Genomic DNA, 22,316 nt, shown 5'->3' on the forward strand with positions numbered 1-22,316 from the left:
CACTGTCATGTGGCTACTGTTATGAATCGGGCGACCCCTGTGAAAGGGTCATTCGAACCCCAAAGGGGTCGCAACCCACAGGTTGAGAACCGCTGGATAGCCCTCCTCATGCAGGAGCCTGAAACCCTGTCTCCAGACCTCTGACAGGCTACCCTCCAGCAGATTCTAAGGGGAAGTGCTTCTCAGGGGAAGCACAAGGAAAACCCGCCCAGCCATTCCACCTGTGTACGAGGGAATGAAACCAGGCGCAGCTCTGCAAAGCTGGTGCCTCAGATACGGGGCAGCCAGACAGAATGACTGCGAATTTGCCTCGGACAAAAATGTAAAAAACGACTCTTTGTAGGCACCAGGTATGGACCGAGCTCACAGCTGTGGCCTGGGCAGGGCAGAGCCCCACATCTTCCCAGGCTTCCCCAGGGGCACTTTCCAGGCTGCCCAACAGAGAGGAAGTGGAGAGCGGGCTCGGAGCTTGGGGCGCAGGCTGGTGGGCTTGGGGTGCAGCAGGCAGGGCACAGAGAGGGTTTCTGTGTGGAGGTTTCCTTAGCTGTCAGCTGAGCCTGGTCTGCACATGGACAGGGCAGGTCGGGAGGCCGGTCTGAGAGTGCTGCTTGGAGTTGTGTGGACCTCCTGGTGTTGTGGGAGTTTTGTGTCTCAGTCCCAAGCTCTTGGGACCCCAGCCAAGCAACACCCTGCAGAGGTCTGAGTGTCAGCTCCTCAGATCCCCTTCTACCCACTTCCACCTTCGAGTTATGCCAGCCTTTCTTCCCTTGGTTCTCTGAGTCCTAAGGGTGGCAGCTGCTCCCTGCAGTTACTACCCCCATGCCACATGGTTAACAGCTCTTGATAGGAAGCTTTCTGTGTCACCTGACTGGCCCTGGGCGATCTCGCTACATTGTCGTTGTGTGTTGGCAGTCCCAGAGGGTCCCAGGCAGCTATCTTTCCAGTAGCAGATCACCCGGTCTCCTCTCCTGTAGAGCCAAGGGCAAGTTCGAACCGCCAAGAAAGCCCTGTGGAGCAATGGGTCAGAATCCACGTGATAGCACATCTCAACAGACTGGGCCACAGTGCTGGGAGATGGAGCTCTTGGAAGAGACCAGAAAAGCCTACAGATAATCCCTGGTGGCCCAGGGTTGTGGGTTTGCCTGAAGCAATGGGGGCTGAGGCGGGAGGCCAGGCTTTGTAAAGTGATGTCTCAGTTGGGTCAGGTAGGGAGGGGAGGTCTTCAGAGACCACCTCAGACTTTTTAGTTTTTCAGAGGAGGGGACTGCAGTCCAGGATAGGACGGGGCTTGCTCAAGGTCAAACAGCAATCCAAAGGCAGAGCTAAGATGAGAGCCTGGGTTTCTGACAAAAACGTTTCTCATTCGTGATAGAAATTTATTTCTAATAGGATAGAAGCTTATTTGGTTTTCATGTGCAGACTCAAACAGGCATTCCTGGTCTGTGGCTGGCTCTGCCCCAGTGTTGATGCAGAGGCCCAGGCTCCTTCCATGTTGTGACTCCATCATTTCCAATACTTAGCTGCAGGGCGTAAGAGGGGAGAGAAGACAGTGAAGAGGACACACCCACTTCCTGCGTCCCTGACACAAAGATGAAGGGATGGGTAAGGGGCAGAATGAATGAAGAGAGCAAAGGAGGAGCCACAAGGACTCCTGGGTGATGAGTGTGTTGGTGCTCTTTACAGGCCCACGAGTTGATTGGATTGACAGAAGGTCACCTGAGCTCCAGTTCCCATCAGGCCCCAGAAACAGGGAGCTCAGTTAGGACCCTGACATCTCATCAAAGCGTCAGCAGCAGGAGACACCCGATGAACCACGCGTCTCAGATGTCCATGCCTCTCTCGGGGCCCTCCTTGGCTCCTGCTCTGTGTCTCAAGGTCAGTGTCCTGGGATAGAGGATGTGATGGATCCAATGAATCAGCCCAGCTTGTCGGTGTTCTACTCTGGCAGAACCGTGATGAGATGCTTGGTTGCTGCAAGCCAAAGGCCAGTGGTTTCCCCCTTCCCCCTCTTGTTGGGCAGAATCTTCAGAACACATGGTAGATAAGTGCTACTTGTGATTGATTGGTCTTTCTTGGGTCATTGGCCTGTGCCCGGTTTTGGCACAGGCAGCAGTGGCCTCTTCTGTGAAGGAGCCCTGGACACAGCTATGTGGGCTCAGCAAGCTTTCTGAGGCTTGGCTAGTGTAACTAGTAAATGTCCCTTCTTTACACCTCAGTGTTCTGACCCTTAAAACAAAGGGCTCAGGTCACCTGATGCTACTACGTCCTCCATATTCGATGCAGTGTGAGCTAGGGTCACACAAGCCGCTGGAACAGATAAGCCCCCACCCCCAATACTTCACTGGATTATTATTCTAGAACGTAGTTTTTTGCCCACCAGCCAGCCCGTGAAGGGCAAACCGTGACGGGCCAGCTGCCTTCCGGTCTTGAGATCCTACTTCCTTTAGGGCCTTGGCGTCCAACCAGCAGGTGGAGAAAGAGCCGTTGGAAAAGATCCAACTGTCTCAACTCTCTTGTCCCAGAGATGACGTACATCCCTCCTGCTTATAGTGCATCCCTGAGACCATGTCCCATGTTCACGCAAGATGCCAGGGGCCTGGGGGCCCAGCACGGGCCTTCTGTGTAGAAGAGAAGCCAGAGGCCTACAGGACAGCTAGCCAGTGGGGAACTGGCCTTCTTGGGACGGGCGTCAGCGGTCCCATCCCCGAATTTGCCTCCAGCCCCTTCTTGGGACCAGCGGCCTGCCTCATTCCCGGGGAATCGTGGGCGCAGCCCTAGTTTATGGCTGCAAGAATGATTCGATGCTTTTTCAACCCCGGTCAAAGGGGGCTCAGCCGTGGGCCCGGCCCTCTGCAAGAGCAGCCTGCGAACGGAGGGAGCCCGAAGGAGGGAGCCCGAAGAACAATCCCTGCGTTCTTCAACAAGGAAGAGGCCTGCCGCTTCCATTTCGCCCGTTAATGATTGACCGGATGTTTGCCTTTTCTCTAGGGAGTCTTCTTTTGTTGTTGAGCGCGATGAAGAGAAGAAGCAGAACATCCGAACTTGAAAAGAAATGATGACCGAGGGCCGGGAGGATCCCTGAGAAGGGTCCCAAGGAGAGGAGCGTGTTTGCCAGCCCGCCACCATGTACTCCACAAGCCTGAGGTGAGTTTAGAATCGACACACGCCTTGCGGCGGCGGCAGCAGCAGCGACAACAGCTTTCTTCCCAGGCGCTGTTGACTGGTGGAAACTGGCCCATAGTTTGGGTTCACGAATCTCTAGACAGGCTGAGGCAGGAACCACAAGGCGGGGTGGGGGTGAACCTGAACTCTGGGTCCTGGGCCTGGGACTAGATATCGCTCCTCTCCAGTTTGCACCCTGTGGCTCTCTCTCGTCTGTGTTGTCCAAGCCCCGGGCCGGGACTGAGGGTGCCATGTTCAGCCTGTGGCACTCGGCAGTGGGGAAGAACCCCAGGAGTGATCATGCTAGAGCCAGCTCGTCTGGCCCCTGGCTTCCACGCACACTGGCTGTGTCAGCCTGGACAAGGAGCTTGATCTTTTGGTGCCTCAGTTTCCCCACCTGCGAAAGCCAAACTCATCTCCACCACCGAGTCCATGCTGACTCCTCGTGGCCCCATCAGACAGGGTACCGTGGTCCCTGGGAGTTTCCGAGACTGTGAATCTTCACGGGGGTAGAAAGCCCCCTCTGGCTTTCTCTTGCAGAGCGGCTGGTGGTTCCAAACTGCTGACCTTGTGGTTAGCAGGCTGACCTCAGCACTCTTTCCTCACTCGTGAAGCAGCTTGCTGACAGTGCTCTCTCAGAGGACAGGTCACGAACAGGCACCCCAGCTTGGCGCACAGTCGGGCCATGAGGCCCCTGAGCTTCCCTTCCATCTACCCACCCATTCCGGAGATATTCATGAGCACCAGCTACCACCAGATGTTGAGCCAGGTACTGGCCACACAGAGATGAATAAGGATCCCCACGCATAACAAGCTCCCATCTCAGGGGACACAGACTCATGGTAAGACAGTTGCCAACAGTGGGCTGGCCGCTCAGGCAATTATAGTATGTTCCCGGCTCCCAGCAGTCTGGCCTCTTACTTCAGAAATAACCCCACTCAAACCTGTGGGTCTCCCAGGCTAAGGAGCCCCAATACTCAATTGCAGGTCTGAACTTGAACTTGGGTCTCCTGGCCACGTCTCTTCACATGAGGGCTGCAAAAAGAGGCCAGCTGGCCACTCTGGGCAGAGATGGGTCATTGGGGGCCCCTGACCGGCAGATGGCAAGGGAGACTGGTCATGGGCCAGGCCTGACAGCTACTCCAGTTACTGGTTAACTAGATAAGGGACTGAAGTTCATGGTGTGGCTGGTGGCCCTGATGGAAGGGGAGAGCCTGCCACCCTCTAGCAGGAAGCCTTGGGATGGCAGCCTGGCTAAGTGCCCCATGCCCTGGGTGAAGCTGGGGAGGGACCGGAAGGAACAAGATTCTGTGAGGAGCGCTGAGAGGTCACTGCCCAGCCTGGGGAAGACTGGCTCCAGACACTCTGGCAAAGGAGGAGCCAGGGGCTGGTGCTGAGGGGGAAAGATGCTACCAGTGAGGGTCCCCTTTCAGCTCAGTGGAAGGACAAGTGCCGCTCTTTGGTGAGAACTGACCAAAGCAGGGAAGGGATGGGATGGAGAAATGACACTCCTTCATCTCCCATGCCTGGCACTTGACGCTCATCGTATGTGATTCCCGTGACCCCCTGTGCCGCAAGCACTAGATCCATGTTAAGGATGGGGAGAGTGAGTCCCAGAGAGGGTGCAGCTCATCCGGTTGACAGGACTGGGAGGGGAGGAGCTGGGATTCGCTTTCATGTCTGCAAGGCTGCAGACCAGGCTTCTCCTCTGGGCCTCGCTGACTCGGTAAGATGGAACTTTCTGCCTCGAGGGAAAGAGGGTTCCTCATTGTCAAAAGTGCCCAAGCAGGGCTCCCTGGCTCCCTGATACAGGTGTGGTGTTGTCCAAAACGCCAAACTCCAACCTCACTGCTTTGGAATCAAGGCAGACTCATCGTGACAGGAGTAAAGACCACCAACAGCTCCAGGAGACAGACTGGGCGTTCTACTCCCGTACACAGTTAGCCTCAGAAACACACCGGGGGCCTCTATGCGTCAGCACGAGGACTGGATGGTGTTGTAGAGGGTGGGAAAACACCAGTTGGGGCTGTGTTTGAGAGCCTTTGAGTGACCAGTCCCAAGTCTCAATGATCCCATGTCTCGATGATTCGATGTCTCGATGATCCCAAGTCTCGATGATCTCATGACCCGAGGCCATTTGGGGAGTCTCCATTCTGTGGGAACAGGGCTGCGTCGTGCCGCCCTGTGCACAACAGACACACAGCACAGCATGCTGCTCTCTCCTCCTTCATCCTACTCTCTCCTGCCCTCCCTCCTACTCTGCCATCGCGGGCAACGTTCTTGATCTGTTAGTGCCCCTGTTTGCTCATAGTCTCCTCTCTGCCCATCGTGGTGAGAGTGCAGGGAGTCAGCAAGCACAGGTCATAAATGTGTACCCCAGCTTAGTGCGCAGTCACCCTGGAGACACGTTAGCTTCCCTTCCATCCATCCGTCCATCCATCCACTCAGGACACGTTGGGGAGCACCAGCTCCTGTCAGATGGTGAGCCAGGCACTGGGCACACAGAGAGGCTGGCAAGTCACTGCAAGTCAGTGGCCTCAAGTCACTGCTGAGGTCAAATCCACATTACAGCTGTGACCCAGTTGCACAATAGGCCTCCCTCCCTCCTTTCTTTTCTCTTCTCCTCACTCACTCATTCGCAGCAAACACTCACGTGGATTCTTGATGTACTTTACCCCAAGCCAGAAGCCAGGGATGAATGGTTGGAATTCCAAGTTGAACAAGTCCACGGTCTAAAAGTGAGAGATTGGAAGCAAAAAATCCCATCTGTAGATGAAGTAGAAGCGCTCAGAGCTAGAGTCCTGCAGGCCAGGTGCTGGGGGCCCTGGAGCAGGAGGTAGGACACAGAGACGCTGGTCACACTGTGCAGGAGAGAGGCGATAAGGGCTTGAGCTAGAGTCCCCAAATGGCCTCCCCACTATTTGCACATCTGATCGAGGAATGGTGTGAAGGAACCCGATGGGGCAAAACCAATACTTTCTGAAGGTGTCTTCCAGTCAAAGGCCGGGCGGGGGGCGTGGATCTCTAGCAATCATCCGAGAGCCAAGTCATGGACTTTAACTCATGACCATCATTTTACAAAATAAAATGGAACAAAACATGAGAGAAGGGAATCCAACTGAAACCGTCAGAGAGCACGATGTGTATTAAGGGTATTGCTTTGTGAAAATCACATACACACACATTAACTGGATAATGTATATTGGAGAACAATTTTGACGTGTCAAAAAAACATAACGCCACTGATGTGGGCCCATCTCCTCATTTTACAGAGATGGGAACAAGATTGCAATGTGGAGTGTAGGAGGTAAGGGTCAGGTGGGCTGCTGTGTCTCTTCTGTGTTCTTTCCTTCTAAAGCATAATTCACATTTACCTCCAAACTCAGACGTCATCAGAATCCTGGCCACACTCAGAGCGCATGGCATCCTGGGTAGGGAATAATCACCAGCTCCCTGAACTACGTCCATATATTGTACATGAGTTCGTTATAACCTGCACTGATAAAAAGGATGCAATGCACACAATTCAGAAACAGTAAATGCTCCCAATGCTCTTTATTGCAAATTCCATATAGCTAATTAATTCTCACAGAAGTCTCTCATTGATTTTCGCTGAACTTCTTCATTTGAAGCCAGCTTTGCTTGCCATTGACCAATGAGTCTATATTTCTGACATGAGTGCTGGTTAATATTTTTATTTACATTAATGGATAAGGAAAATGGGAAGCAATAAAGATGTACGTCAGAATGTCACTTTTGTTTGTCAGTGGTTGGGAACTACGTTTTTAATTGGATATGTTCTTATTTATTTATTTTCATTCGGATAAGACTATTTCCTCAATTTCTAATGGTTACAAACAGCATACATTTAAATTCAATCTGCATTATAGTCATTTTCTCAGTCACTTTATAGATAGCCTTCAAAGCAATAATGAAGCCCTGATTTGTATCATTTGCTTGGACATGGTGTAGATATCCCCCTCGTGCTAATGTCCAGCTACCAACATGTCACTACTGAATGGGAAGTTAGGAAGAGAAATACAGTATACATCATGGTATGGTATTTCCACCACACACATACAATAGTGGCATATAATCCTAAGAACACAGATAATATTAAAAAGTAACAAAGGAATTAGGAAGTGACAAACTTGAGTATTTATTACCTTTGTTTGCAAAGTAATTTTTTTATTAGTAACTGTTTTAATTGTAAATGTACATAAATTAACTTTAGGAAAGGTTGTGTTTAACAACTGCCTTGCAACATTCCTGGTAATTTGACAGTTGGTTCTGCCAAGCTGGTACAAGCCATCATCAGTACACCAGAGATGCAACGTGACCCTCAGAGTCCAAGGGAGAGAGCTTCATGGTCTTCTAACTTGTGCTGACTGCAGCACTTGCTCTATGTAGTCCCTGCAGTGGTTGCTGAAATGGAAAGTGAATCCAGGGGGCCAGTATCCATAGCTAGAGACCCCTAAATTAGAGAGCTACCCTATCTACCCTCCATGAGCCCAGCTGTTCTAAGATGCTCCCAGGCTAACTCCCAGCTCAGCCCATCCAACCCAGAGATAAACCCACCAGGGAATCTGGGCTGAGGCAGGGTCATTCATCAAAAAGCATGTTAGGTCTCATACAGGCTAAGTCAGACAGTCTTGTTACAAAATCACAGAATCATTTATTAGAACAAAAAAATCGAAATGTGACGCTATTGTCTATTGTTGCTCAACATGTCCTCCATCTCCATCTACCGACTTCGAAGGCTATGTTTCCGTCTCCCGACCCTTCCTCCAACAATTCCGCACTCTTCAGTCTCACACCACACCGACACGGCACGTTGGGCCTCCTTGAGCAACTCAAATGGGGTTCTTTAATAAAACAAGTCTGAAGGGGCAAGATCAGAGCTGTCGGGCAGATTTCCCCTCCAACAGCCCTAGTTATTCTCAAAGAATGAGTAGGCGTATTGTCCTGGGAAAATACTCCACTCAGAGTAACTTTCCCAGCCTTTTTCTCACCAATGAAGTTGTCAGCTTTCTTAAAACTTCTTCCTAATGGCCTCCTCTAATCATCTGGGTCCTTTGAAAAAAGTTCTATCGAAATGACTTTGGGATCCCCCACATCAGCCTGTATAAGATTTTTCGAGGGCTTACCTCTCTGTCTTGAATTTAACTGGCCCAGGACATCCCCTTGGAAGACACTGTTTGGGTTGGACCTCCTTTTGAAGGCATCTTAACAAGACCAAGGAGCTCGGGTGGCAAAGTGGTCATACCGTGGGCTGCTAACTGCAAGGTCAGCAGTTTGAAACCACCAGCTGCTCCTCGGGAAAAAAACAGGGCTTTTTACTCCCATAGACGGTTACAGCCTTGGAAACTCACAGGGGGCAGTTCTATCCTGTCCTACAGGGTCACTGTGAGTCGGCATCAACGCAATGGCAGTGAGTTTCTTGTTTCTGGTTAACAAGACGAAGGCAAGCGCATGACGGAGAGAACTTGCCTACAGCCGCCCACTGATCACAGAAACAACACATTTTGTTTGGAACAAGCCGTGCAGGTACACATTGTCTTAAGTCCCACTTGTCTATATAGCACATGGCTTGGGTCACTGTGCGTGGAATAGAAACTAAGTCTAATATGTGCAATTAGGAACATAGGAGAGGGTAACCCAAAAAATGGAATCCCCCCCCCCAAAGCTATGTATTTAATTTTTTTTAACAAAACAAACTTATCACCTTTAAAGTACTCTACAGTACACTTAATACGTTTGTCAAATCTGCGATTCCATTCTTGGAAGCATTTTTCAAACTTATCTGTTTGGATGGCTGACAGCACCTCCCTCATTTTTTCCTCACCTCTTCTAAGTCGTCAAAGAAGAAGTTGCACGGCATGAGGTCGGGTGAGTCAGGTGTGTGGGGCAAGAGAAGCAAGCTGGTTTTTGCCATAACTGGTTCACTGAGATGGCTGTGTGAGCAGGTGCATTGTCGTGGTGGCAAACCCAGGCCCCCGTCTGCCACAAATCAGGCCTCTTTTGTCACATGCTGTTGCACAATCTTTTCAGAACCTCTAAATAGAAAGTTTGATTAACAGTCAGACCTGATGAAATGAACTCCAAATGCACTATCCTCCTTGTAACTAAAAAACAAATGGGTATTATCTTAATCTTTTATTTCACTTGACAAGCTTTTGGGGGGCGAGGTAATGGTGGTGACTTCCACAGGCTTGATTGATGTTTGCTTTCAGGGTTATAAAAATAGCACCATGTCTCATCACCAATAATGGCCTTGGGGGGGGGGGGGAAACATCTGGTTGCTTGGGAGCTGTTCTTTCAAAGGACAGCATGTTTCTTCTCAACATTTTGTTCCTGGTCAGTCAGAACCCAAGGCACGGATTTTGCAGCGACCTTTCTCATTCACAAATCTCCTGTCACAATTGGCTGACCTGAGCTCCACAATAGTCCAGATAACTCCCATCTCTCCGATGGTCCCTCATCAGTCTTCAAGCACAAGTGCACAAATTCTGCCAATATTCTCATCCATTTGGGAAGTAGACAGAAGTCCAGAGCGAGGTTTATCATCAATTGACATTTCACCTTTTCTGAAGCAAGAAAACTACTCATACACTTGAGTTTTTCCCATAACACTGTCCTTGTAAGCTGTGTTCAGCATCACAACAGTTTCTGAAGCATTTTCCCCAAGCAGGAAACAAAATTTCACAGCCACACGTTGTTCTCTTAAAGCGGCCATCACAAAAATACAAAGTTTGAGTGAAACCGCTTTTATGAAAAATTTTACTGTGATCAGAGAGAACCTTCCCAGGTGATGCCACTGGGTGCACTAACTCAGAGTGAGTTGCTTGATGCTTGACCAGTGAGAAAAACGCACACGATGAAAGCTCCACCCAGTGGAGCTTTTTTCCATTGTTTGTTTTTTTCTTTTTTTGTACCCCCCACAGTATGAAGCCTATTTTCCCCTCGGATCGCACATAGTGTTGGTGAAGCTTTTTCCCATTGGTAGATTGGTTCTCCCCACTTTCCTACCCACAGAATGCACGTACCTTCTCGAAGACATGCATGCTCTCCTCCCTTCTTCTTGAATTGAATTCCCCACAGGGATCACTTATCACTCTGACAGGAGTGTCGGTTGGTTTGGGGTGACCTTAGCACAGTTTTTTATGGCTGCGTCTAAATGGTCATCTCTGTCTCCCCCAATCTTGAAAACTGACCCCAGCTGAAGTGAGGTGGCCCTTGTCAAAGTGGTTTTTAAGACCCACGTAGACAGAGGGTGCTGCATGCTTCGTGGGCACTCGCCAGGCTCTCTGCCATCCTGTTTGGCAGACTTGGTTAACCGACTGGGTCACTTGGAAGCAGGAGTGTGCCTTCATCTTGGTGTTTATCCTTACCGTGGTGGACTCACAGTATCTGCCCGTTTGTCATTAACTAACTTCACTCAGCATGGTGGTTTAGGGATCCCTCCCCATTATGTTTCACCGTTTCTTTGTTTTTGTTTTTAGGGATGAATAGCAGTATTTCACTGTGTGTATGCACCGAGGTGTTTCGCTTTTTTAAAATCCATTCTTCTGCTGATGGGGATTTTGGGACTATTTGCAGCTACTTGCTATTGTAAACTCTGCTGCAATGACTATGGGAGAGCATACATCTATTTACAGTCTGTCTCTTATTTCTCTGGGGTGTATGTCCAACAACGGTATTACTGGGTCTTATAATATTTCTATTGCCAGTTGTTTTAGGCATCACCACATCAGTTTCCACAGTGGTTGTGTGAATCTGCGAGCCCACCAGCAGTATATGAGTTCAGTCATCTCTTCATGCCCTCCCCAGCATTTGTGATTCTGTTTTGTTTTGCTTTGCATTTCCTAGATGGCTGGTGAACAAGAACATTTCCTCATGCATCTATTAGCTATTTGATTGCTGTCCTTTGTGAATGGTCTATTCAGGTTCTTTTTAAGTGGGTTATTTATGGGTTTGGTTTGGTTTTTTCTTATTGAGGTGTTGCAGGATTCTGTAGCTTTTAGTAATTCGTTCTTTGTCCATTAAGTCATTGCTAAAGATTTTTCCTAATCCATGGGCTCTTGTTTTGCTCTTTTAATGAAATCTCTTGATGTGCATAAGTGTTTTATTTCTAATAGGTCCCAGTCATCTATTTTGTCTTTCACTGTGTGTGCTTCCTTTGTTACATCTTGTAGTCCATGCACACCCTGCACTAGGGCCCTGAGGTTTGCCCCAGTTTTCTTGTTGATGATCCCAATAGCTTTGGGGTTTTCATTTAAGCCTCTGATCGATCTTGAGTTAATTTTTGTGCACGAGGTGAGGTATGGGCCCTGTTCCATGCTTCTGCAGATGGAGATCCAGTTTTTCCATCACCACTTGTTGAAGAGGGCACCTCTTTCCCATGTGATGTTCTCTGGTCCTCTGTTGAAAGTCAGTTGTCTGTAGGCAGATGCTTTTACTTCTGGGTTTCCTATCCTGTAGTTCTATGGGTTTGCTTATCTCTCATTCCACCGGAGCTAGACTGTGTTGAGTACTGTGGCTGTGCCATAGGGTTTGAGGTCAGGTAGTGCACAACTTCCCCTGCTTTGTTCTTCTTTTTGAGACATTCTTTGCTTATCCTGGGCCTCCTCTCTCTCCCTGTGAAGTTGGCAATTAGTTTTTCCATGTCTTTCAAGAATGATGTTGGGAATTGGATCAAGATTGCATTGTTTTTGTAGCTTGCTTTTGGTTAGTGATTCTCAACCTTCCTAAGGCCACGACCCTTTAATATAGTTCCTGATGTTATGGTGACCCCTCAACCATAAAATTATTTTCGTTGCTACTTCATCACTGTAAATTTCCTACTGTTATGAATCGGGCGACCCCTGTGAAAGGGTCATTCGACCCCCAAAGGGGTCATGACCCACAGGTTGAGGACCGCTGCTTTAGGTAGTATTGACATTTTCACAATATTGTCTTCCTATCCATGAACATGGGATAGCCTTCCATTTGTGTGGGTCTCTTTTGGTTTCTTGGAATAACATTCTGTATTTTCTCTATAAGATCGTTTGTTTCTTTGGTTGGGCATTTCCTCTTCTGCATGGCTACTGTGAATGGTATTGCTTCCTCGATGTCTTCCTCAGAGCTCTTTTCACTGGTATACGGGAGTCCGATGGATGTCTGCTTGTTCATCTTGTATCCTGCTCCTTTACTAAATCTCTTACTTGCGTCCAACAGTTTGTGGTTTCTTTGGTGGAGATTTTGGGTTTCTGTCTATATAAAATCATATCAGAGTGAGAGCTTCACTTCTTGTTTGCCCACGTGGGCTCTGTTGATTTCTTTTTGTTGTCTAATGATCCTGGCTACGATTCCCAGCACAATGTCAAATAAGGGTGCTGACAAGGGGCATTCTTGAAGGCACATTTCTTTGCCTTCCTCCTGAGCAAATTGAGAACTTGATAGCCAGGGAGCTTTCTCTGCCCACCACACCTATCCCCACCCACCTCTCTCTCTTCTCATGTGGGGTGTCCTCTGGTAATTCAGTTCACAATTGAATTCCAAGCATCTTTTAAAAAGCAATAACTGCCTTTTTTTGTTTGGCTGTATGTTCTGGTCAGAATAGCTTTTAAATCCTTCTTCATCATCATAGTCTCATTTTTTTTTATTACCCGTGAACATCCTCCAACTGTGCTTTCAGGTGGGGTCTGTAGTGGACTGATTTCCTTTAAAGTTAATGAAGTTTCAGCTTCACAGCCCCTCACTTGCACGCACCTCTTCCTGGACTCTGCGGGGGCAAGAGAGGCCCTAGTTACATTTACATGGTCAGCTGTCTTTGTAAAATTTGAAAAAGTAAGATATTTCTTATAGTTTTATTTTAAAAGTCTTCCCCCCACCCCTGATTCTACAAACTTCGGGCTCCACAGAAATGGAATCTACCCCACTTGTGACACCCCGGTGAGGAAGATGCTAGATCCAGTCAGCAGGGCTGTTGGCTGGATAATCAGGCTGGAGAGAGAAATAGAACAGTTGATCGACTCGCTTAGAGAAGGCGCATCACAGGTGAGAGCACCGACGCTGAGAAAGCCGAATGGGAAACAATCCAGTGGTCTCAGTGGGCTGTAAGCCAGATGCTTGACTAGGGAGCCCAGGACTGACCAACGGCAGCCATGACTGTGGAGGTGAATTTTTCCTTTTGGCCTCTTTTTCAGAACCAGGCAACTAAACAACACCTGTGTCAGCCCAATGGACATGGAATTCTTCCTCCATTACTCCCTCATCCCATCAGTAAGTAAAGGCAGAGGAGGGCCAAGGAGAGAAGGAAAGGAGGTGGGGTTGCCCCTGTGCGCAGGCTCCCAAAGAGGACTAGACGAATCACGAGAGAGTCATCAATTGAGTTTCCTTCTGAAACCTTGACTTGCTCCCCGAGTTCATCTATAAAATGCATAGCCAAGTGTTAGTTCCAGTCAGCCTGAGAAGGTGGCTTTTAAGGCCCAGCCATCAGGCATATTCGATTTTAGGTAAGCCTGCAAAGGTTTTTGGAGGAAATCATCAAGGTGTTGAGGTCTGTTGGGAGATCTGGAGTCAGCTAGATAAAGGGAAGAGTAAAGAGCACCTCCAGGCAGGGAGGGAGCTAGAGGGGTGTGAGGAACTGGGAGAAGGGACGTGGCTGGCTGGAGTGGGGGACTGAGGTGGAAATGGGCTAGGCCAGGCCCATTAGAGCCCTGTAGTCTTTCTGCTAAGGGGTTTTGGCTTGGATAGAGGAGGTTGTGAGAAGGAGAAGTTGAGGGTGTGACTTGCACAATTGGAAGGATGGTGGTACCTGCCTGTGTTAGTCTGGTGAGACTAGAGAAACAAATCCAGGGAGACTCATGGGTATAAGAAAGTGCTTTATATCAAGGACAGTAGAATATTGAGAAAACATCCCAGCCCAGTCCAGATCAAGTCCATACGTCCTACCCCATATGTCAATACTAGTCCATAAATTCCTCTTTAGACTCACACAGCCATGCAATGATGCTGAATGCAGGAAGAGCACAGGCCAGTGGGTGGAAAGTCTTGTGGATCCAGTGGTGGTGGAAGCATCTCAGCACTGGCATGGGTCTCCACGTGGCTCCTCCAGTTCCAGGGCTCTAGCTCCATCAGCCTATTTCCATGTGACTTGTCAACAGGAATGTCAAGCCGAGAGAGTGTGCTTCCTGCCTCCCGGAGAAAGATAGGAGTTCCCAGAATCCTCAGGAGAAGGCCATGCCCACATAGAGGTCTCATTGACTATGACCGGGTTGACAGACTAGACTCCTCCCCTTCACAAGTTGACCGAAGATCATGTAACTGCCACGGTACCGTTCTGGAGCCCATGAGCCATGTGTGGGCTGGGTTCAAGTCTGTGGTCTTCTGGGTAGATGTGGTCATTAACATGTGGACATGGATGACATCACCCAAGACCAGAGACTCAAGTACGAAGAGAAGTGGTCTGTCCTTGGGCTGGGCTCTGAGGAGCATGGAGGAGCCCGAGGGGTTGGAGCCCTCTGCTCAGCCACCCATCCTCTGCCAGGGAGGGCTGACAACAATGAACAATCCCGCCAAGCCTCTCATCTTCTCTTCCTGCAGATCTTCATTATTTTGGTCTTGTCCTTCCTCCAAAGACAAAAGCACTGCAGACAGAGGGATGACGCTTCTCACCTCCTGGGGAAGCACTTTGGCATCATCCTGTAAGTTGCCCTGGGGTTCGCAAGAACTATGCACCTCAGCTCACTAAAATGCATTTCCTCACGGGTGTTCTGAGCACCTCCTCGTTGCACAGCCCCAGGCCAGGGTCCCGTCCCAGAGGAGGCTGTAGCTTATGCAATAAGCGATAGCTTGTTGGAAACAGGACATGAACTTGGTGTTGAGGGGACACACAGATGCAGGAACAGCTAAGTACCCTTGGTTGGGAATAGGCCATCAGGGAGGCTCCTTAGAAGCAGTGCTCCTTAAGCTCACCCTTAAAGGTGGAAAAGAGCAAGCCAAAGGGGAGAGGAGCTGAAATCCTGGCCCCTGATGCCCAAGTGGCCGCCTGCAATGTGCTGCCCTCCCCATCCACTGCCATCCTAGGGTCCTTTGCTCAAGGATGCCGCTTCCTTGGAAAAGCCCATTCTCATTTCCCAAACTCCTCTGTTTGCCCTAGTCAAAGCGCTCTCCATTACAAGGGGCATACCCATTCAAGACGGTTTTCATAAAAGGAAAACATCTTTATAAAGTGATTTCGATGTCATGGAAATGAGCCAGGCAGGCCCCATGAGAAGTGGAACTGGTGAGACGGGAGTTTGCGGGATACTGAAGCTTGTTCTATATAACGGGCGCCCCCTCAGCACCATTTCCCGTTGTCCTCTCTGACTTTATCAATGACCTGGGATCTCGCTTTCCCTAAACCCCAGCTGGCCACTAGCTCCAACTAGATCCCCACTTATCACGACTCTGCCGACCAGAACTTCGCTGCCAACTGACTCGGGTCCATAGGGCTATAAACTCAAAATACCAGATGAGCATCCGATTGGCCCATCCAAGATCAGGTGGTCACCCATATATCCCAATCCACTGTGGCCATGAAAGCAAGGCCACATGGTGCTACCCTAGCCACCGGTACCCAGAACTCCATCGGAGACATCGCAAGGAGTGGGTGCAGGAAGGATCCCCCAAACTGCTTAGCACACACTCCTTGTTCCGGGCTCTCGAGCATACTGCCCGTGCCTCTCACAGACGTAACTCTCCTTGTGTGTTTGATGTCGTGCTTACTGGAGTCCATTGGACGTGCATCTCCTGGGGGCAAGCATTTTATCTGAAGAATTCTTCACTTTAGTACCCCGCCCCCACCCCCAAGGTGGGCTTGCTCCTTTGAAGCCGACCAGCTAGAAGGTCTCAGAGCCACTTACTGTCTCACAGATGCCTTTTCATATTCACAGGCCTCTGGACTTCGTGGGCATGTTTAATAACCGGTGGTCCTACGGAATGGCCTTTGGGGCCACGGCCAACAAAGTCATGTTCTTGTTCTCAGAAGGCTACCAGCCCCTACAGGCCCCAAAGTGGGCCCAAGGTACAGAGGCGGCTGCTGGGAACTTCACCGTGGGAAGGCTCGCTCTCAGAGACCTCAGGCCAGGGTTCCTCTGGGACCGGGGGCACATGTCAATGTTCTTCTCAGCGTGTTGCTTACCCAAGGCCAATGCTTAAGCCACAGAACCGCCAAGCTTCCTTGTGGCGCTCTCAAAGGCACGTTGGACCCCATGTAACATGGGGTCAGAAAGCACATTCTCCGTCGCTCATCCAAAAAGCTCGTCAGAATCAGAGCCATCGCCACCTTCTTCCTGTCAGTGAGGTCTAGAATTCTTCTCCGAGAATGCTGCCTTCATTGCCCATGGGCCCGAAGTCTCTTTCTTCTCCTGCCTGTGTGCTCCTTGAAAGAGCAGCTCTAATGCAGAGGTTCCACGCTCCCTTCCGAGGTGGCAGCCAAACCTCCCTGTCAGGGCCAGATCTTTCGGAGGGCTCTATCGAGTGCCTACAAATACCTTACTCGAATCGGGAAATGCAAATTAAACCCACGATGAGGTGCCACTGGACACCTTCTTCAAAGCACGCAGTTGGGAAAGTTTGGGCACATGTTAACATCCACGAAACGTCACCCCGTCACGATAATGAAATATCCATCTCTCTGGGGACCGTCCTCTGAGTGTTCCCCCGCTTAAGGCTTTCTGTTCACGTGATCGATTATACAAACGGGGTTTCCTCCTATTGAGCCTCTGTGGTAGTTCTAGAATAAACGCCTTGGGTAAGGTGTTATTTTATTTCCCAATAGGCTCTTGGACCCTGTTTGCTAATACTTCAAGATTTCTAAATCAATATTTGTAAGTGAGATTGATCTGTAATTCTTTTTATTGGTCTAGTCCTCATAAGATTTTACAACAGTATTATCTTCTTATTATCAAACCAATTTGGAGGTTGTCCTTCTCCTGAACTCTTCTCGGAGATTTTTAAAGAGCGTGAAATCCTAAGCCCCCCAGAACTCCGCTGAGGCCCGCAGAGACGGTAGCTCACCACCTCGGGCCCTGTCTCCCCAGCTATGGTGCTTCTGGTCGGAGGCCTTGAGGTTGGCCTGTCCTACTTCCCCTTCTTCGCCTGCCTCTCGTCAGAGTCCCGGCTGGTCAGTGCCATCCTCGGCTTCAGCTACTCTCTGATATGGTAAGACAAGACGGGCGCTGGGTGCCTGCCCCCGAGGCTCCTTTGTGCAGGACTGAACGCTGGTCAAGGGCTGCAGGTGACCGGAGAGTTCTCTGAGGGGCCCGTTTTTTGCTCAGAGGGAAGATTGAGACTCAGGGTGGGTAGGGGTGACTTGCCTAGGGCCCACGGCAGCTCCTTCTTGGACCTGCCCTTGAGATTTCATAAGGTCAGGCCAGTGTTTATCTGCCTCACATGAGGTATCTCCAGTAGGTGGCAATTTGGGGAAAAGGTCTCAAATTTAGGAAAACAACATTCCGTAAACTGCCGTGGGTCCCACTGGAGAAAGCAGGGTCCCAGTTGGGCCCTTCTGTTTTATATCGCCATAACTATCCTCAGAGCCAGAAGAAAGACCACGGGCCTTAGCTCAGCATCCACAGGGGGACACCTTCCTATTTCTCCACTCACGACCAGTGTTGAGCACACACTTCCATTCATACAAGTCCCACACGCATTTGTTCATTCCACACACATCCTAGTGTCCCCACCAAGAGCCACGGGAAACAAGACAGTGCCTCGGGACCAGGTGTTCTAGTGTCTGTGTCTCAGGGCCGCTAGTCCCTTACAGATCACCTTCCTCCCTAGTCTAGTGACAAGTGGATACTCAATCTGGTAGATCATGGCCCCCACCAGGCTGAAGGGGTCTTGCCCTTCTGGGTGAGTTCTGTGTGCTCACACCTAGCATAGAGCCGGCATGCACAGAGCTGGTCCCAAGGACTGTGTTGAGTAAATGGTCACGTGGACAATTGTACTCGTCAATCCCCGGGCTCATTACCTGGTACCAACCCCTGTGGCGAGCCTGCTTTCCCATCCAACATTGTCCATGACTCATGGAAATTATTTGCTCGGGGTCCTCGGTGCAGGGTGGGGGGCCACTGCATTAGGTCAGGGGTGGCTGGTAAGCCATGGTTATAACAATGGCTACAATCCCAAAGATATGTGGTTTTCTTTCTAACTTTAAAAAAATGTGATATATATAAAATGCATAAAATTTACCATGTTTAAGCATACAATTGGCACCATTTTAAAATATAATTCCATGGCGTTAATTGCCACCACAATTTGTGCACTCGGTACTGCTAGGTACTTCCCAGCGCATCACCATGCCCAAGATGAAGAGAGAAGTATCCAGGGTCAGACCTGAGCGAGTGCATCTCTTCGGGTTCTGACGGGCTTTGGGCAAAGGCTGTTGGGAACCACTCAGAGCCTGGGTCCACTGGGAGCCGGGCTCCCGAATGACCGTGACCAGAGGGGAGCACATCACTTAAAGAAGCAGAGCCAGGAGGCCTGACTCTTCACCTAGGCTTTGCCTGTGCCTCTGTGTGGGACTCTAGACTCACCCCTGCCCCACTCTGGTCAACCGATGCCCGATCTGAGCCGTGCAAGGAGGGAGCATAAGGTGCCAAGGACCTTTCTGCCCTGTCTGCTACCTGTGGATTCCGAGACTGCTCCGAATGAGGGCATGTGGAATGCATGAAGGGTAGCACAAGCAGATGTCTGGTCTGGGTGGGAACCAGCCCTCCCAAGGGGCAAGGACAAGGGGAGGTAGTGATGCATGGTGGGGCTTGAGCTATTTTCGTAGTGTGTGTGCCAGGAGGGTCACCCAAGTGCTGCAGGTCCTGTTTCTGTTCTTTTCCAGGTTTTCTGTCACCATCCTTCATATCACACAGTGTCCCCATGGGCAGGTGAGTCCAGGTGAGCTGTGTTTAGGGTATTCACGTCCCATCCCTTCAGCCGACTCACACCTTGGCCCTGGGATAAGCCCCTCTCAGAACCTCAGATTCCTCCTGGGTAAGCAAAGGTTTGCTGGAGCCATCAGCACTGCTCCTGTGTGTTCATCAAGGTGCTCATCGCAGACATTATCCAATGTTCACCCAGGCCTGCAAGGGGGGAGGGTAGCATGGAACCCATTTGACAAGTGAGGAAATCGAGGTCCAACGATATCAAGTCGTTCCTGAGTAGACTTGAGATTTGAGGTGGTCCTGGGTGAGCCCTGAGTGAGTGGGTCTTGGTGGGGGCAGGCTGGACTGGGGGAGAGTGCCCACAGGTCCCGCCCCTGGCACTGCCCTGGGGCCTGCCTGCTTCTGTTGCAGTTTATAGGGAGGTATGAGAGCATCGTGTTCTACTGGCCTTCCCTGCTGTGCCTCACCTTCCTGCTGGGCCGCTTCCTGTACATGTTCATCAAGTCTCTGAGGGTCCACCTGGGCTGGGAGCTCCCGACTGTGAGTACAAGTCCCGGGTGCTGGGCATACGTATCATGGCGGGTGTCATCCTCACCACAGTCCTGGGGGGTTCTGCTCTCGTCACTTGCCACACTCTGGATTTGGAAACTCGGGCCCAGAGAGGTGAGTTCAGTTACTCAAAGTCACCCAGCCAATCCATCGCAGAGCCCGAATTTGAACCCAGACCGGTTGGCTCGACCATCTTAACCACCAAGCTGCACACGTTCCAATTGTCACTCGCGGTTTCCACAGTTCTCAGGTTTGAATACAGGAATAACTCTTCTGTCGAGGAGTTTCTCTGAAAATATAAACATCTATCAGGACACCATTCCTAGCCGTGGATCCAAAGACAGACCCGGTCAATGGCTGTTTCACGGTAGCCCCTTGTGTTAGAGGGACTGGTGCTCCATCAGGTGTTCAATGGCTGAGCTAGCTTTGGGGAAGCAGATTGACAAGGTGTTCTTCCAGGGTGCTTCTGGGTAGACTCGAACTACCAACCTAATGGTCAGCCGAGCACCCATCAGCCATTCGCATCCCCCAGGGACTCCAGGTGAAGCAAAGGAATGAAAGGTCTTCCTTTCTTGCATGACACGGCGCCATTGCCTACCGGACACCAGCCCTGGCGGGCACAGTACTGCACAAGGGCTTTATAGATATCATCTCCTTTCATCTCCACGATAAAATTTCACAAGGAGGAACTATTATTTGCCCCATATGCTGATGAGGGGCCTGAAGGCTGGAGGTGTAACCTGATTTGGGCACACAGCTGGCTGATAAGTATAGCCAGATTGCTTGAGCTCTCCCCAGCATCCAGGATCTGTAAGGCTGTGCTTGATAACACATGAAATGCACCCATTCAAATCCCTGAAGCAAGCTGGGAAGCAAGCTGGAAAGCTCATGGCCCTTGCAAGAAACCTTTCATAACAAACAAGTCCAGTTTCCCCTCCTCCTCCTCCTCCTTATTCTTCTTCTCCTCCTCCTCCTCCTCCTCCTCCTCCTCCATTTCTTCATGTCTATCTATATAAGATAGGCAAGATAAACAATCCTGAGGAGAAAACAATGGAACCAATGGTCCCAGGGGGACAGGGGAGATGGGGAGGTGGGGGAAAGGGAGCGGGAGCCAACAAACCCAGGGACAAGAGAACAAGAGATGTAAAATCGATGACAAGGAGGGTATAAAATGCCTAGTAGGGTTGATCAAGTTCAATGTAGTTTAGAGGAATTTCTGAGAGCCGAATGAAGGTCAAACATGATAGTGGGACAGGAGGAAAGTAAAAAGAAATAGAGAAAAACACTAAGAGGCAAAAGACACTTACAGAGGTATAAATATAGATATGTATATACCGTTAATATATAACGATAGGGATATAGGTCTATGTACATATATTTATAAGGCAAGTATTAAGGTAGCAGATGAACATTGGGCCTCTACTCAAGTCCTCCCTCAACGCAAGAACAGTTTGTTCTAATAGCCTGGCATTCTGTGATACTCTCCTTCCCAACATGATCACTGAAGACAAAAGGTGTGCATAAGCAAATGTGGTGAAGAAAGCAGATGGTGCCTGACTATTACAAAATATAGCATCTGGGGTCTTAAAGGTTTGAAGATAAAGAAGTTGTCATCTAGCAGGAAAACTACAAAGCCCACATGGAAGAAGCACACCAGCCTGTGTGATCACAAGGTGTCCACAGGATCAGGTATCAGGCATTAGAAGATCCAAAATAAACAATCATATTGATGCCAACAAGGGGGATTGGAGTGGAGACCCAAATCCCATCTGTAGACAATTGGACATCCTCTCACAGACGGGTCACAAGGAAGGGACGAGCCAGCCAGGGTGCAGTATAGCACCAACAAAACAAACAACATTCCTCTAGTTCTTTACAGCTTCTTCTCCCCCACTATCATGATCCCCGCTCTACCTTACAAATCCAGCTAGACCAGAGCATGTACCCTGGTACAGAGCTCTTGACAAATGGAATCCAGGATGGATAAACCCCTTACTAACAGTAATGGGTGTAGCGATACCATGAGGGTTGGGAGAAGCAGGAGAAAGGGGAACTGACTGCACTGACTGACATATTACTCCCCACCACCACCAGGGGGACGAACAACAGAAATGTGGGTAAAGGAAGACAACAGATGGTGTAAAATATGAAAATAATAGTAATTGATAAAGGGCTCATGAAGTTGGGAGGGTTGGGGAAGGAGGGGAAAAAAGAGGAGCTGATACCAAGAGTTCAAGTAGGAAGAAAATGTTTTGAAAACGATGATGGCAACATATGTACAAATGTGCTTGATACAATTGATATACGGATTGTTATAAGAGATGTTAAGAGCCCCCAATAAAATGATTTCTTAAAAAAGCAAAAAAGAGGCACAGAGTTTACATGGAAGCAAAGCCAATGATTAAAAATTGAATGTGTTTCTTCTGAAATTCTCTTTTAGCCATTCTTCCATTTTGGTTATTTCCACAGGTTTCTTCATCAGCTTGTACTTTTGAATCCAGTAGACTCAATTGACCCTTAATGACTTTAATATAATCAAATTGAACATTATATATAATGTGATTTAATTCCACATCTCTCATCAAAGTGATAAATGGGCTTCATAAATAAAAATAAGTACATACATTCACTCATCCATGCAACAAGTACTATACTATGGGACTTCAAAAGGTTGGACGGACAACAGAAAAGTGGGTGAAG

At 49.4% G+C, this 22,316-nt stretch overlaps 1 protein-coding gene across 2 annotated transcripts in view; it reads left to right on the forward strand.

The window, feature by feature from the left end:
* Positions 1–3,016: 3,016 nt before the first annotated feature.
* LOC123522442 (stimulated by retinoic acid gene 6 protein-like) overlaps positions 3,017–22,316 on the forward strand; it is a 35,054-nt gene continuing 15,754 nt past the window's right edge. Inside the window, exons 1-7 of one of the 2 annotated variants that reach the window (XM_045296619.1) lie at positions 3,017–3,144; positions 13,350–13,425; positions 14,749–14,849; positions 16,080–16,210; positions 17,229–17,349; positions 19,025–19,070; positions 19,479–19,607. In XM_045296619.1, the coding sequence (XP_045152554.1) occupies positions 3,125–3,144; positions 13,350–13,425; positions 14,749–14,849; positions 16,080–16,210; positions 17,229–17,349; positions 19,025–19,070; positions 19,479–19,607 (624 nt within the window). In that variant the 5' untranslated portion in view covers positions 3,017–3,124. Of the gene's footprint in view, positions 3,145–13,349; positions 13,426–14,748; positions 14,850–16,079; positions 16,211–17,228; positions 17,350–19,024; positions 19,071–19,478; positions 19,608–22,316 lie in introns of those variants that run through there. The other variant, XM_045296620.1, reaches the window with a different exon arrangement.

Source organism: Echinops telfairi, unplaced genomic scaffold (genome assembly GCF_000313985.2).
Source record: "Echinops telfairi isolate 266 unplaced genomic scaffold, ASM31398v2 ScPeMD7_7410;HRSCAF=8448, whole genome shotgun sequence".
NCBI classification, from domain to species: domain Eukaryota; kingdom Metazoa; phylum Chordata; class Mammalia; order Afrosoricida; family Tenrecidae; genus Echinops; species Echinops telfairi.